Source organism: Erythrolamprus reginae, chromosome 1 (assembly GCF_031021105.1).
Source record: "Erythrolamprus reginae isolate rEryReg1 chromosome 1, rEryReg1.hap1, whole genome shotgun sequence".
In the NCBI taxonomy this organism is placed as follows: Eukaryota; Metazoa; Chordata; class Lepidosauria; order Squamata; family Dipsadidae; genus Erythrolamprus; species Erythrolamprus reginae.
In genome coordinates this window covers 2,798,252-2,812,083 of record NC_091950.1, presented here as the reverse complement: position 1 = coordinate 2,812,083, position 13,832 = coordinate 2,798,252, and the positions used below count along the sequence as shown (strand labels likewise).

The 13,832-nt window shown below is 40.4% G+C and overlaps 1 protein-coding gene across 2 annotated transcripts in view; it reads right to left on the bottom strand.

The window, feature by feature from the left end:
• Window positions 1-13,832, bottom strand: part of LOC139162911 (NACHT, LRR and PYD domains-containing protein 3-like) — a 48,927-nt gene that overhangs the window by 17,763 nt on the left and 17,332 nt on the right. For both annotated transcript variants that reach the window (XM_070743818.1, XM_070743826.1), the window contains exons 4-5: window positions 11,081-12,704; window positions 8,740-8,811 (exon numbers count right to left, since the gene is read on the bottom strand). In XM_070743818.1, coding sequence (XP_070599919.1) covers window positions 8,740-8,811; window positions 11,081-12,704 — 1,696 coding nt within the window. The remainder of the gene's footprint in view (window positions 1-8,739; window positions 8,812-11,080; window positions 12,705-13,832) is intronic.

Here is a 13,832-nt window from a genome sequence, read left to right as displayed (position 1 = left end):
GATTGCGGGTTGTGAGTCACTCCTTATGAAGTTGGACTTAGGGGTTCAGGTGGGCTTGTTACTCACCTACCTGCCTCCCAGCTGCGTTGCAACAGCCCTGCATGTGCTGCTCGAAGAGGTGTCCAGGTTGGCGGTGGAGTTCCCCGGACTCATTGTCCTGGGGGACTTCAATCTACCATCGCTCGGCGGTTCCTCTGGATTAGTACAGGAGTTCATGGCCACCATGACAGCCGTGGACCTGACTCAAGTAGTTCAGGGTCCAACACATGAGGGTGGACACACACCCAACTTGGTATTTCTCTCGGAGCAATTGAATAATGGTCTGAGACTAAGAGGCTTAGAAGCATTGCCTTTGTCATGGTCAGACCATTTTCTACTTGATTTCCTGGCTCCAATCCTCCCTCACAGGGAGCCGGAACCAATTAGGAGGTTCCGCCCCAGATGCCTGATGGACCCTGAGGGCTTTCAGAAGGTGCTTGGGGTTTTACCAGATTCGCTCGTCCACAGCTCAGCAGAGTCTCTTGCTGAGGCCTGGAACAAGGCTGCAGCGGAGGCTCTTGACCGAAGCTCTCTACATGGGGCTACCTTTGAAAAGTGTTCAGAAACTTCAGATCGTGCAGAACGTGGCAGTGAGAGCCATTGTGGGCCTTCCCAGATTCGCCCACATGTCTACAACACTCCGTGGCCTGCATTGGCTGCCGATCAATTTCCGGTCACAATTCAAAGTGTTGGTTATGAACTTTAAAGCCTTACATGTCATTGGACCAGAGCACCTCCAGAACCGCCTGCTACCGTACGAATGCCAGCGACCGATAAGGTCCCACAGAGTTGGCCTTCTCCGGGTCCCATTGACTAAACAATGTCGTCTGATGGGCCCCAAGGGAAGAGCCTTCTCTGTGGCGGCCCCGATCCCTCTGGAATCAACTCCCCCCAGAGATTAGAATTGCTCCCACCCTCCTTGTCTTTTGTAAACTACTCAAGACCCACCTAAACTGCCAGGCATGGGGGGATTTGAGACATCTTTTCCCCAGGCTCCTTATAATTTATGTTTGATATGTATGTGTCGTCTGGTTTTAATATGATAGGGTTTTAGTTATTTCTTTTAATATTAGATTTGTGTGACTATTATATTGTTTTTATCATTGTTGTGACCCACCCCGAGTCTTCGGAGAGGGGCAGCATACAAATCTAATAAAAAATTATTATTATTATTATTATTATTATTATTATTATTATTATTATTATTACTCTCCACTTTGCTGGGAGAGGGTCTTGTGCAGTTTAGCAGCTGTGAACCATGGCTTTCCTCTAAGTCCCATATGGAAAATGCTGTGGCACAGAGAAGTAGCAGCCATGTAGAATGCTGTTTCTCTCAGCTGCAGCACTTTGGGATGGGACTTGGAGGAAAGTAGCAGTTCACAACTGCTAAATTGCACAAGATGCTCTTGCTCCCAGCAAGAACAGCAGTGGAGAGAAGCAGCTGCTGACTGAGAGGGCACATGGAGCATCTCCGCAAGCGACCAAGGCTTGGCAAGGGATGGAAGAAATGGCTACAAGATCTCCACTCCAGTGCTTTCTGAATGGAATCTCTTACAGGTCAGAAAAACCATCTGGTCTATTCCCAAACTGCTTTGCCCCTGTTTGTCCTTGCCCCGTATGGCCCCCTTCAGCCTAGCGCAGCAGGTCACAGGCCAAATAAATTGCTTCAGCCACGGGGGCCATAATTTGAAGCTGGGGGTGGTGACATGCAGACGAAGGCCTGGGGCAAGGCCCGGAGTGGGGGAATGGCACATTCCCTGACCTAGACGAGATGAATGGCCAGCAGGTAGAGGTTCTGGGGTAAGGCTGGAATTGGAGAACGGCGCTACCCTGGGACCTGACCAGAGGCAAAGGTCAACGTGCTTATATTTGATTAGCCGACCCAAGACTCAAACTCAACCCTGATAAGACGGAGTGGCTGTGGGTTTTGCCTCCCAAGGACAATTCCATCGGTCCGTCCATTACCCTGGGGGGGGGGGAAATCACTGACCCCCTCAGAGAGGGTCCGCAACTTGGGCATCCTCCTTGATCCACAGCTCACATTAGAGAAACATCTTTTAGCTGTGGCGAGAGGGGCGTTTGCTCAGGTTCGCCTGGTGCACCAGTTGTGGCCCCATTTGGACCGGGAGTCACTGCTCACAGTCACTCATGCCCTCATCACCTTGAGGCTCAACTACTGTAATGCTCTCTACATGGGGCTACCTCTGAAAAGTGTTTGGAAACTTCAGATTGTGCAGAATGCAGCTGCGAGAGCAATCATGGGCTTCCCTAGGTATGCCCATGTTACACCAACACTCTGCAGTCTGCATTTGTTGCCAATCAGTTTCCGGTCACAATTCAAAGTGTTGGTTATGACTTATAAAGCCCTTCATGGCATTGGACCAGAATATCTCCGGGACCGCCTTCTGCTGCACGAATCCCAGCGACCAGTTAGGTCCCACAGAGTTGGCCTTCTCTGGGTCGCGTCGACTAAACAATGTCATTTGGCCGGACCCAGGGGAAGACAAATCCAATAAATAAAAATCCAATACAAATCCAATAAATAAATGAATGAACGAACGAACGAACGAACGAACGAACAAACAAACAAACAAACAAACAAACAAACAAACGAACAAATAAGAGCCTTCTCTGGGGCGGCCCTGGCCCTCTGGAACCAACTCCCCCCAGAGATCAGAATTGCCCCCACCTTCCACAAGCTCCTTAAAACCCACCTCTGTTGTCAGGCATGGGGGAACTGAGATATGCCCTTTCCCCTATGGCTATACAATTTATGCATGGTATGTTTGTGTGTATGTTTGGTTTTTTAAATTAGGTTTTTTAAATTATTTTAAATATTAGATTTGTTATATGTTGTTTCACTATTGTTGTTAGCCGCCCCGAGTCTGCGGAGAAGGACGGCATTTGCAAAATTAAAATTCTACCATCATTGTCGCTGTAAAGTTGTTTGACCTCAATCGTTTCATCAATATAGACCGCTATACCTCTCCTTTTTTTCGCAGCTAAACTAGTGAACAAATTACCTAATTTAGAATTACATAATAAATCTCTATTCATATCTTTAATATGAACTTCTTGTAAAATCATAATTTGAGCTCTTAATTTTTTAAGTTTTGAAAATATTTGTTTTCTTTTTCTTGGGTGATTCAATCCATTTACGTTTACAGAGAAAATTTTTAAATCTGAGTACATTTCTATTAATAGTACTTTTTGGTTTCTCTAGGTTCTCGAAGTCTGGTGCTTAGTACCAATTCTTGTTGTGGTTGAGACTGTTTGTTCTTAGGATCTTGAGTTTCTTCCTCCCCCCTTGAGGTCGCTCCCCTTTCCTCTCCTCCTGCTCCAATTTCTCTATATGATATCTCATGCCTACACAGTCCAGATTGTTCGTAAAAGGCTCTTGCTTCATCAACTGTTTCTAGCTTTATTCTGGATCTTTGCCAGAAAAAAGAAATTCCTTTTGGGATCAACCATCTGAAAATTATTTTTTCTTTAATTAAAATTCTCGTTAGGAAGTAGTATTCCCTCCTACTTTCACGAACTCTTCTTGGTACCTGTTTTAGTATTATAACGTCTTTACCTCCATATTTTAAACTTTCATCTCTTGACCAGTTCAGAATGTCATCTCTTATGGTTTTCCTAATATATTTAATGTGTACTTCCCTTGGTAAGTTGTGTTTTCTCGCATAGCTAGTTTGTACTCTGTAAATTTCATCAATCTCTTTGATTACATCCTAAGGGTCCATCTGTAGAATCTCACCTACTATTTCCGCCATTTTCGAGCCTAAGTTTTTGTCTTTTTGTTCGTGCACATTTTGGAACCTCAGCCCATGTGAGGCTCGTTGTAATTCAAGATTGGTAATGGCTTCGTCAAATCCTCTGTTAGCCACTGTACTGTGGTCCTCGAATTCATCCATTCTCTTTTCGGCTTTCTCTATTTTGTAATCCACCTTCTTCCTCCATTGTTCATTTTCTTTTACGGTTTGCTGCATCGCTTCAATTTTCCCATCCATTGCTTGAACACTTCCTTTCACATTTTCCATCTCAGACTTCAAGTTGCTCATTTCTGCTTTTATACCTTCATAGTGTTTCTGGGCCTCTTCCCGTGCATCATCTCTGTTAGCTTGCATAGACACTTGAAGCAAGGCCAGTGTGTCTTGAATAGTCTGTAAAGTTGGTTGTACTGGGGGTTTTTCTTTTTCTTTCTCCTTGGCCAACATACTTGTTATTGTTCTTTGTGGCAGAGAAGATGGCGATGGAGAAGGAGAGCTTTGTGGTGAAGCAGTTGGAGTTGGAGTTTGCTTCTTTGAAGTTTTTATGATGGTCGAGGTGGTGGACATCTTAGACACTTTTCTAGGTCTTCTGAAATCTGTAAGTTTCCAAAATGGCATCAATTTAATAGTCACTCAGTCTTTAATATTGCTATTATAAAATTAATATTAGTGTTAAAATTCAATAAAAGCAACAAAACAGAAAGATTAAAAAAAAGAGGTGCAAGGAAGAATATATCAACAGTATATCAATATATCTAATAGTGTTCAAAATACTTCCAATATTATGTAAAGTCAATTTCAATTAAAAAAAGAGAAAATGTGTAGTTATAATATCAAATAGTTTCAGATAGCTAAATCTCTAATAAACACTTACTTAAAATCTATTTAAAATAAGAATACTTAAAAGAATGAATCCAGAAAAAGGAAAAAAAGGGAAAGAAAAGGAAAAATGCAAATCTACTTTAAAAAACAGTTAATAAAACAATTACAATTCTCTCTCTCTCTCTCTCTCTCTCTCTCTCTCTATATATATATATATATATATATATATATATATATACATACATACATACATACATACATACATACATATATATATATATATATATATATATATATATATATATGTAGATTGTTCTGAGTTCGGGTTTTGCCCTGTGTAATGTTTTGCATGTCTATGCGACGTTTCGGTGAAATCACATTCACCATCTTCAGGCTGGAGTTCCAATCTTTGTGTTGTTGTAAATGGAATATGGTGAAGATGGTGAATGTGATTTCACCGAAACGTCGCATAGACATGCAAAACATTACACAGGGCAAAACCCGAACTCAGAACAATCTACATATATATATATATATATATATATATATATATATATATATATATATATATATATATATATTGTGTCAATCTAAACAATCTTAGGGCCTAAGAGAAAAAAAGAAGCAAAGAAGAAAAGAAAAAAAAGAAAAACACAAAAGATAAAGAGACACACACGTAATATCAAAGAATATATAAGGAGGGGATAAAGAGGTACAGGGGGCAACCAAACAAGGGAGGGAGGAAGAGGGAAGTTTAGCAATTCATTTATAAACTTAAAAGAAGAGAAAAAAAATCCAAAATGTATTTCAGTTCTTTAGTTGCCCTTCTTATGGTTGGAATGGGTCAGTTAAATCGGTGTTCAATGTTCCAATATCATTTAATTCATTTGATATTTGTAAGTCCAGTTTCAAAAATACCAAAAATAAAATTTAAAAAAGGTAGGCAGATTTTAATTTCAAATAGTCCAAGTAGTAATTCAAAAAGGTCCAAATAATAATCCAATTAATTTCAATAGTCCAAGTAAATAATCCAAATGGCACTTTAATTTCAGGTAGAAAAAAAAGAATATCTTCATTAGCAATGCTTTCTCAGAAACTAGCCCACAAAAGAAAGTCAGGAATAATGCACTACAATCCAAACAGAATATAATATTCAAAAAATATTCAATTTAACATATCCAAAACTAATCCGTCAGCTTCTTTGTTCTTGAACATATTAATCCTCCATCTTGAATATTAGATCTTATTTCTTTCTATGTTGCAATCAAACACTACGAATGTCTCATACACAGTCCACTTCAAGGCAAAGAGAAAAAAAAGAGTATTATATATAACTTAAACAATTCTTATTCCCTCGGTTTCGATGGTAAGAAAAAACCTTCCAGGAATAGCATTTAAAAAAGAGTTTTAGGTTGGTGGGGGTTTTTTTTTTTGCCGCTTTAAATTACGTAAGCTACAGCCATTTCCGCTTTCTTGAAGTCCGCTCACGTAGGCAGAAATTTCTCTTTGTATTTAATCTTCTTCGCCTTATTTCTAGTAAATTCAGTTATTTATTTGTTTATTCGTTTGTGGAGAGTAATAGTCACAATACCTTTTGTCTTCGCTCTTTTTGACTTCTTTGATTCTTTCTTTGTACTTCCTCTTTGTGGAGTCGACGCTATGGCCAGGCGCCGAAAGGATCCGGTCCCGGATCTTTGCACTTGGTGGTGCGGGGCAATCCTGCACCTGGGGATGGCGGTGGACACCCCCTCTGACGCAGAGAAACCCCCTGTTCTTGATCGGGTTCTCTGTGCCTGGTCGCACCGCGAGAACGCGACCGCCAAAGCAAAAACGGAGGTCTGGGGACAGAGCTCCATCGCCAGCCTCCCGACGTGGCTCGCAGCCACCGGAAGTCTCCCAGCTACTTATTTTCAATAAAGATTATATTTTCTTTTTTTTAAAAAAACTCTTCCCAGACAGGTGGACAAGTATGGGCCCCAGTCACCTCGACTGACTCGTTGTCAGTCGACTCTGTTTTCCAATTGGAGTCGAGATCTGCCCGAATCCGAGCGATTTTATCAGAGAAAAACGTGTTAAAATCCTCGACACTACTCTGTAAGGGCTCCCCAACTCCCCCCTGGTTAAGAAGGGAGCTGGTCACCCTAAACAGAGTGGCCGGGCGGGATTCCGCTGATGCAATCAAGGCGGCATGATACGCACATCTTGCCACCTTGAGCGCCACTTTGTAAGTCTTAATAAAAGCTCTTGCAAGTGTTCGATTGGATTCAGACTTACTCTTCCTCCATCGCTTCCCTAGACGTCTCTTCTGGCGTTTCAACTCCCAGAGCTCCTCGTTGAACCATGGAGCTCTACGGGGTCTAGCACCACAGAGAGGTCACAAAGGCGCAATCCGATCAAGAGCCTCCGCTGCAGCCTTGTTTCAGGCCTCCGCAAGAGACTCTGACGAACTGTGGATGAGTGCATCTGGAATAACCCCAAGCGCCGTCTGAAAGCCCTCTGGGTCCATCAGGCATCTGGGGCGGAACATCTTAATCGATTCCGCCTCCCTGCGGGGAAGGATTGGAGCCAGGAATTCAAGCCATAGTAGAAAATGGTCCGATCATGACAAAGGCAACACTTCTAAGCCCCTTAGTCTCAGACCATTACTCAATTGCTCGGAGAGGAATACCATGTCGGGTGCGTGTCCTCTCTCGTGAGTCGGACCCTGAACTACTTGAGTCAGGTCCATGGCTGTCATGGTGGCCATGAACTCCTGTGCCAGTCCAGAGGGTTCACCGAGTGATGGCAGATTGAAGTCCCCCAAGACAATAAGTCTGGGGAACTCCACCGCCAACCCGGCTACCTCCTCGAGTAGCATAGGCAGGGCTTTTGACATGCAGCTGGGAGGCAGGTACGTGAGAAACAAGCCCACCTGAACCCCTAAGTCCAACTTCATCAAGAGAGACTCGCAACCCGCAATCTCTGGAGCAATGAGCCTACGCAGGCCAAGGCTCTCCCTGGCTATAATAGCCACTCCTCCCCCCCTTCCCTGGGGTCAAGGCTGATGCCATATCTGAAACCTGGCTGGGCAAATTTCAGAGAGAGGAACTCCTCCCTCTGGGCCCAGCCAGGTTTCAGTAATACATGCCAGGTTGGCCTCCTCATTCAGGATCAGATCCCGGATGAGGAGAGCTTTATTTATCACCAACCTGGCATTGAGCAGCAGCAACCTGAGCCCAGGGCCAGAATTACATTCATCACCAGTGCCCAAGATTGAGCTCACGGAGCCAGAACAAGGGATCATTATTAAGCAACGATCCCTCGTTCCCCTGGAATGGCTAACTCCGTGGCCCCCGCCATATCTGCCTCTCCCCAGCAACACCGGAATATTCTGACCCTCTGTCACCCCAGAGATTGGTGCCCCCTTCCCTCTTGCCTCTCCAGTGTCAGGTGGGCCAAATCTATCATTCATACTATTTCCATTCATCTCATCCATACCATAGCACCACTCACCCCAGCCATCCCACTGCTCCTGCTTGAGCAGGGGGTCAGACTAGATGGCCTCTGAGATCCTTTCCATCTCTAGGATTCTGTAACTGTCTCCTGAATGAGAAGGAGGTCAGACTAGAATTGGTGTGTGTGTATGTATGAAAGAGCTCCCAAAGCCCGCTCCCCCTGCTTTCCAATTGGAGTAAAGGTCCGTCTGAATCTGAGCAATTTTATCAGCAAAAAACGTGTTAAAATTTGTACCAATATTTGCACAATCCTTTTGCTTTATGTATCCCTACAGCTACTTATTTTCAATAAAGATATTTTCTTTTAAAAAAAAACAGAATTCTATCTTGTTCTGTTCTAGTCTATTTCCTGCCTCTTATTAAGAAATTCCAGTGAAAGTGCTGCAACCTTCCTTAAGTTTTCCAAATTTTGTTTCCTTCTCTCAGTGTCAATTATAAGTCAGTTCCATGGTAGGCTTTGGGAACTGTTAGTAAAGCATCTTCTATTGCTGACCATGAGAAATTGAGGCGAGACTGCTGTAACAATATATCTAGTTTATTACGCAAACTTCTAATATTATGTTCTGGCTTTATTATCAATAACATCTAAAATAAAATGCTAACACTTTTCTTACCGGAGGGCACTTAAGTTTCTCAGTTTTGTCAGTGCTTTAAAGAAGTGTTCCATATATCTTTCATCCAAATCCCTAAAAAGAAAAGACATTTTTGTTCATCAGACTTTTACTTCAGTGTTTCCATTTACTCTACTCTGCAAATATGTTTGGCATTCCAGTCCATTTGAAAATAAATTCATTTATATTGCAGTGGGAGAAATTAGTAGTAGAAAAAGAAAACTTTGTAAATGAAATGGTTACAGATAGTCCTTGACCAAAAACTGTTGGAATCTGCCCATTACAATCAGACGTCATGACAGCTGTGCAGTTCCCATATGACTGTGTTACTTATAACCCTCTACCCCTCATGCATGTATAAAATCATGCATGGGATAGAAAAGGTGGATAGAGAAAAATTATTTTCTCTATCACACAATACTAGGACGACGGGGCACTTCCTAAAGCTCATAGGTGAGAAAGTGAGGACAAATTCTTTTCTCTATTACACAATACCAGGATGAGGGGGCACTTCCTAAAGCTCATAGGTAAGAAAGTGAGGACAAACAAAGAGAAATATTTCTGGGTGAAGAAATATTTCCCTTTATTTGTCCTCACTTTCTCACCTATGAGCTTTAGGAAGTGCCCCGTCGTCCTAGTATTGTGGGATAGAGAAAAGAATTTTGCTCTATCCACTTTTTCTATCCCATGCATGATTTTATAACCTTTGATCAAGTCACTCATTAAACGCCGTCTTTCAAGGCTGAAGAGACCAAGGCGTTGCAACCTGGTTTCATAAGGGAGGGGCTCCATTTCTTTGATCATTCTTGTTGCCCTTTTTTGCACCTTTTCCAGTTCCGTTATATCCTTCTTGAGGTGCGGTGACCAGAACTGTACACAGTACTCCAAGTGTGGTCTCACCATCGATTTGTACAGAGGCAATACAACACTTACCGACTTATTTTCGATTCCCTTCCTAATCATGCCAAGCATGGAATTTGCTTTTATTACTGCTGCTGCACACTGGGTTGACATTTTCATTGAGCTGTCCACCAAAACCACAAGATCTCTTTCTTGGGTTGTCTCAGAAAGCTTGGTCCCCATCAGTTGGTAGGTATAATTGGGGTTCTTTGCCCCAATATGCATAACTGCACTTGTTTAGGTTAAAATGCATTTGCCACTTTGTTGCCCACTCACTCAATTTCGAGAGTTCTTTCTGGAGCTCACGACAATCACTTTCACTTTTCTCTACCCGGAAAAATTTATTGTCACCAGCAAACTTTGCTACCTCACTATTTACTTCTACATCCAGATCTTTAATGAATAAATTAAAAAGAAAAGGTCCCAAAACTAAATCTTGGGGCACACCACTTCTCACTTCTTTCCATCCAGAGAATTGTCCATTTATTGCCACCCTTTGCTTTCTACAATTTAGCCAGTTACCAATCCAGGACAAGACCTGTCCTCTAATTCCATGGCTGAAGAGCTTTTTTAGGAGCCTTTGGTCAGGGACTTTGTCAAAAGCCTTTTGAAAGTCAAGATATACAATATCAACTGGGTCCCCTTTATCTATGTGTTTATTTACACCCTCAAAGAATTCTAACAAGTTAGTAAGACATGATTTGCCTTTGCAGAAACCATGTTGATTTTCTTTCAGCAATGCCTGTTTTTCTATGTGCCCAGTAATTTTATCTTTAATACTTTACCTGGAACTTATTGGACTTTCCAGTCCTCTTTCTTCTCTTAGGAATGCAACCTCCTGCCCCCATGCCATTATCTTCCTTGGTGACCTCAACCTACCACACATCAACTGGTCACTAAATGAATGCTCCACTGAACCTATACATACCGCTATCTATAACGCTGTCACCAGCCTAGGACTAGAACAATTAGTTTCAAACAACACCAGACTCAACATCTGTCTCAACCTCATATTCTGCAACAGCAAAAGTGCTATCTATGGACTGCACACAAAAGAACCCTTCTCCAACAGCGACCACAGTACGATCAACTTCAACCTCAACCTACATCATCTAAACACTCACCAGAATAACGTGGCTCCAAAGTACAATTTCAGGAAAGCCAACTATGATCTCATAGATGACAGATTTAAAGATAAATTATAGCCCGTGTGGACCACAATGAATCATATCTGAGAATCAATGGATTAAAGTAGAGAATCAGCTTTCAAACAAAGTTACTTTTATTACGAAAATAAGAAAACGAACAAACAAGGAAACAAATATCTTTACTCCCAAGTAACATTTTTCTTTTATCTTATTATATTTGAGACATTAAGTTATAGAATAGTAGTGACAGGATCATAAACTAAATGAAATGTTCAAAAGACTTTCAAAATACTTACTCATTTCTTGGAAGATGTTGAAAATAACACGAAACATGAAGTGTCTTTAAATTCTGGCAGTGTTGTATACAATAGTTGAAGATCATCAATTCCATAGAAGAGTTGAAATATTCCCCTAGTTCAGTGACACCATTTAGTGCATTTTTTACAAAATTGTCATCTTGTGTCTCATATAAATAATGAAATATTTTCAATCTGGTATATCTATCATATTTTAAATTACCTTTCAACCAGTCTAACATTAATTCTTTATTCTTAGGACAAATTTTCCATCCAAATTTTTTTTTCAACTCTCTCATTGTTTTTTCTTCACTTAAAAAACCAAAGAGAAAGCGAAATACTCCTTCAGTGTGAAAAGATTTATGTATTTTTAATAATGACTGCAAATTTTCATTCCGATTTTGAGAATGCTGCTCATCTCCTTCTTCTAGGAGATAATACAAAGCAGCAAAAAACTCCTGGAAACTTAAATGAATAAAGCTGTAGGTTTGAATACAATCAATCTTCTCTTTGAAGATGCTCTGATTCAGAAAAAGGGGGAGGGAGTTTCCCTGGTCTAAAATGTGCTTCTTGACGTCTTTTTCCATAAACAATATTTTCTCTTTCAAGATTCCTTCTGCAGCCAAAGAGCATAAGCCTTTCACATTTGATTGAACATCCTGTTTGGATTCTTTATGGTGAAACTCTAACAAACTGGAGAGATACAGCATATAGATTGCAGTGAGAGTGTATGGTGTCTTCTGAAGATCCTGGCCTCTCTCCATCTCTTCCTTTAAAACTGTGCAGATGATCCAACTCACAAGGGGGATGACACACATGGCGAAAAGGGTATCATTTTGTTTAACAAATTTGAAAGCTTTAATTGCTTTGTCTTCATTTCCAAAAAAATTGTAGAAATATTCTTCTGTTCCCTCAGGAGAAAATCCCAGTATCTCAAAATAACCCGGGTGATCTAAACATTGATGGAGTTTCTCCAAAGCAGTTTGTCTTGTTGTGATTATAAGAGAGGATTTGGGAAGAAGCTTTTTTTGAAATAAACTGCTCAAAAGAATTCTCACTGGCTCCTTCTTCCAGGGATCAGAGCAAAAGGAATCTTTGGACCAATCAAAGGAATACCATTCATCAAAGCCATCGATTATGAACAGAAGATTCTCTTCATTCTTCATTATATTTGGAATGACCTTTTTCGATTCATGACACTTGAGCCATCCTTCTGAAATTATCTCTGCAATGCTATGCTTCTCTGTCTCTGCATGGAGATTCATCTTTCTATAGCAAATATAGAAAACAAAATTAAATTTGTCCTGGTAAAGTTGTTGAGAAGCCCAATCAAACATGATTTTTTTGGCCGTCATTGTTTTTCCAATTCCTGCAGCTCCTTGTAGTACAACAACTTGTGGAATTAATCCATGTTTATCAGGGTTAAATAGTGTTTCAATGCTGGCTGAAGACTCAGGTCGTTTCCTTCCTGTTGCCCGAATTTCATTTACTCTCTCGCCTTTAGATAGGTGATAATCTAGGATCCTTAGCTTTGAGTATCTCTCATTCAACAGCACATGTTCACCTGGAACGGCATTAGGGTCTTTCATTGTTTGAAATTTGTTTTTAATGTAGTTTCTGTAATCTAAAGGAAGAATGAGTTAAATTAAAAGTGTGAAAAATAAGACCTGCACAAGACTCTCAATTAAATGTTTTGTTGTGTATCTTTCTCCTTGAAGTCACCCCATCCACCCTCCGGATTAATGTGTTGAGGGAAATTGTGGAATACTTTGTTAGTTGGTTGGTCAGAATTGATGTGAATAGGCAAATATTTGTTAACCAGTACATTAAATATTTATCATTTCAAACTCTTGTTATTTCACACATTTCTCAAATGATTGCATTAAATGATAACAGGTTGTATAAGCTTTTTCTTTGGACTTTGATAAATGGGTATTTTTAAACATTACTCCCTTGTGATATGGTAAATATTCTCAGAATGAGTGTAATTCCCAGCAAACTTCCTATTTAGTGTGGATTGTTTTTTATTGACAGAGAGGAAACACACACACAAACATACACACACTCTCTCTCACACACACACACACAGGAGATAATGGATTTTCTACAATTAAATATATTCTTCAATAAATTTCCTTGGGGTTCCTCAATTCAAATTATCAATTTCTACATATCCTTTTCAACGTATCTTTAAAAAGATGCAATTGTTATTAAAATGTGAGGCTTTGATTTCCAATATTTTGAATTATACAAATATGCATATGTACTGATGATACCAAATTTGGAACAATTTCATTCAACATAAATTCTCACTCCTGGGCCCTTTTAGAAATATATATATTACTTAGATTGACACTGCCTTGAAAATATAATAGATTACTAGATAATCCATACCACTATTACATCAAGCTCAATATCATGATATATCATATCCAGAAAATTGAATTTTGATCCCTTTTCATACGTTGATGAAATGCAATAATCAGGATGTCAGCTCCCTGTCAGAATTCTGCCATTCTGAAGGGGGGGGGGAGCTTCATGGGTTGAATGTTTTGCATGGAAATCTTTTATTTATTTATTTATTTATTTATTTATTCATTTATTCATTCATTCATTCATTCATTCATTCATTCATTCATTCATTCATTCATTCATTCATTCATTAGAGTTGAAAGGGACCTTGCAGGTCATCTAATCCAACCCCACCCCAGTCAGATGGCAGTCCAATCTACTCTTGAATATGTTGAGAGTT